The 1546-nt window shown below is 35.3% G+C and overlaps 1 protein-coding gene across 1 annotated transcript; it reads left to right on the forward strand.

The window, feature by feature from the left end:
• Window positions 1-52: 52 nt before the first annotated feature.
• Window positions 53-528, forward strand: LOC105557116 (the record flags this gene model as incomplete). The annotated part of the gene is made up of 1 exon (XM_012004285.1): window positions 53-528. A coding segment is annotated over exon 1 (476 nt), but the record flags the coding sequence as incomplete, so codon positions are not given.
• Window positions 529-1546: the final 1018 nt, after the last annotated feature.

Genomic DNA, 1546 nt, shown 5'->3' on the forward strand with positions numbered 1-1546 from the left:
TTGGAGCTTCGCGGAGAACATTAGTGAATGCCACATCCACCACAATGACATCATGGTATCACTAGATGTGACTGCATTATTTACTAATGTTCCTAAAGAACTTGTACTTAAAGGCATTGAAAACAGATGGCATGAAATTTCTAAAGCCACGAAACTTAGCTTACCTCAATTTTCACATGCAATAGATCTAATTCTCAGTTCAACTAGCTTTTCTTTTAATGACCAGATATATGAACAGATCTTCGGTAGTCCCATGGGGTCTCCCCTATCCCCTATACTAGCGGATATAATTATGGATGACCTAGAGACACACTGTATTAATTCGTTGGATTTCGAGATACAAGTGTATTATAGATACGTTGATGACATATTCCTAGTCCTCCCTGAGGACAGACTCCAAGAAGTGTTGAATACTTTTAACAACTACCACCCTCGTCTACAATTCACCTCCGAGATTGAGAGTAATAAAACACTCAATTTTCTTAATGTGTCTGTCCTCAGGGAAAACAACAAAATGATAACGAATTGGTACAGAAAACCGACATTCTCGGGAAGATACATTAATTACTTGTCGAGCCACCCGACAAAATACAAAATTAATACGATCACAACTTTAGTAGACCAAGCCATTTTACTTTCTGACGCACGTTTCCATAATAGTAACATTAAGTTAATTCAAGACATTCTCCTAAATAATTCTTATCCCCCCCGTTTTATTAATGAACACATTACAAAAAGATTAAAACTATTACGTCATCGACACAATACTAACACTAACGACCCTCCAACTGAGAGCCTTGAACGTAAAAATTATCACACTATATCACATATATCAATGGTATTAGTGAAGAAATAGGACGCATTTTATCCAAATTTAATATGAATATTGTGTTTACTGTCCCTAAAAAACTTGACGTAATTATAAGAAAGGGGAAGGATAAAATAATTAACACGAAACAGACCGAACTTGTCTATAAAATTGATTGTATTAACTGCGACGCGACCTATATTGGCCAAACTAAGAGACATATTGCAACGAGAATAAAGGAGCATTGCAACGACATCAAAAAACCGACATCAAATCACTCTGTCGTAAGCAAACATCGGACAACATTCGGACATGAGTTTGACTGGTCAAATCCTCTAATTTTACACAAAGACCGACATTACAGACGCAGAGAAATCGCAGAGATGTTTTTTATCAAGAAATTTAATAACACTATTAACCTCCAGAAAGACACTGAAAATCTGAACACGGTATATGATAAAATCGTTCGACTCACCTAGTTAGTTTCAACTTCACATTTATTTTATTTATTTGTTTCTCCGGTCCCCTTCTATATGTCATGACGGGAGGATCTTAGCAATGTCCCTTTGTTCTGTTCCAACTATTTAGTCTCTTGGTGACATGACACGTGCGAAGACGTATATTTCTATGTGCGATGACGATTAGCCTAAATTTATATTTTCCTGTAAGTTCTTCTTTTATAATTTATTATTTTATATTATGACTGAAAAATATACTCGTAGTTCTTTTTATAATTTT

This window comes from Vollenhovia emeryi, unplaced genomic scaffold, assembly GCF_000949405.1.
Source record: "Vollenhovia emeryi isolate VEMERY1.0 unplaced genomic scaffold, V.emery_V1.0 DF948113.1, whole genome shotgun sequence".
In the NCBI taxonomy this organism is placed as follows: domain Eukaryota; kingdom Metazoa; phylum Arthropoda; class Insecta; order Hymenoptera; family Formicidae; genus Vollenhovia; species Vollenhovia emeryi.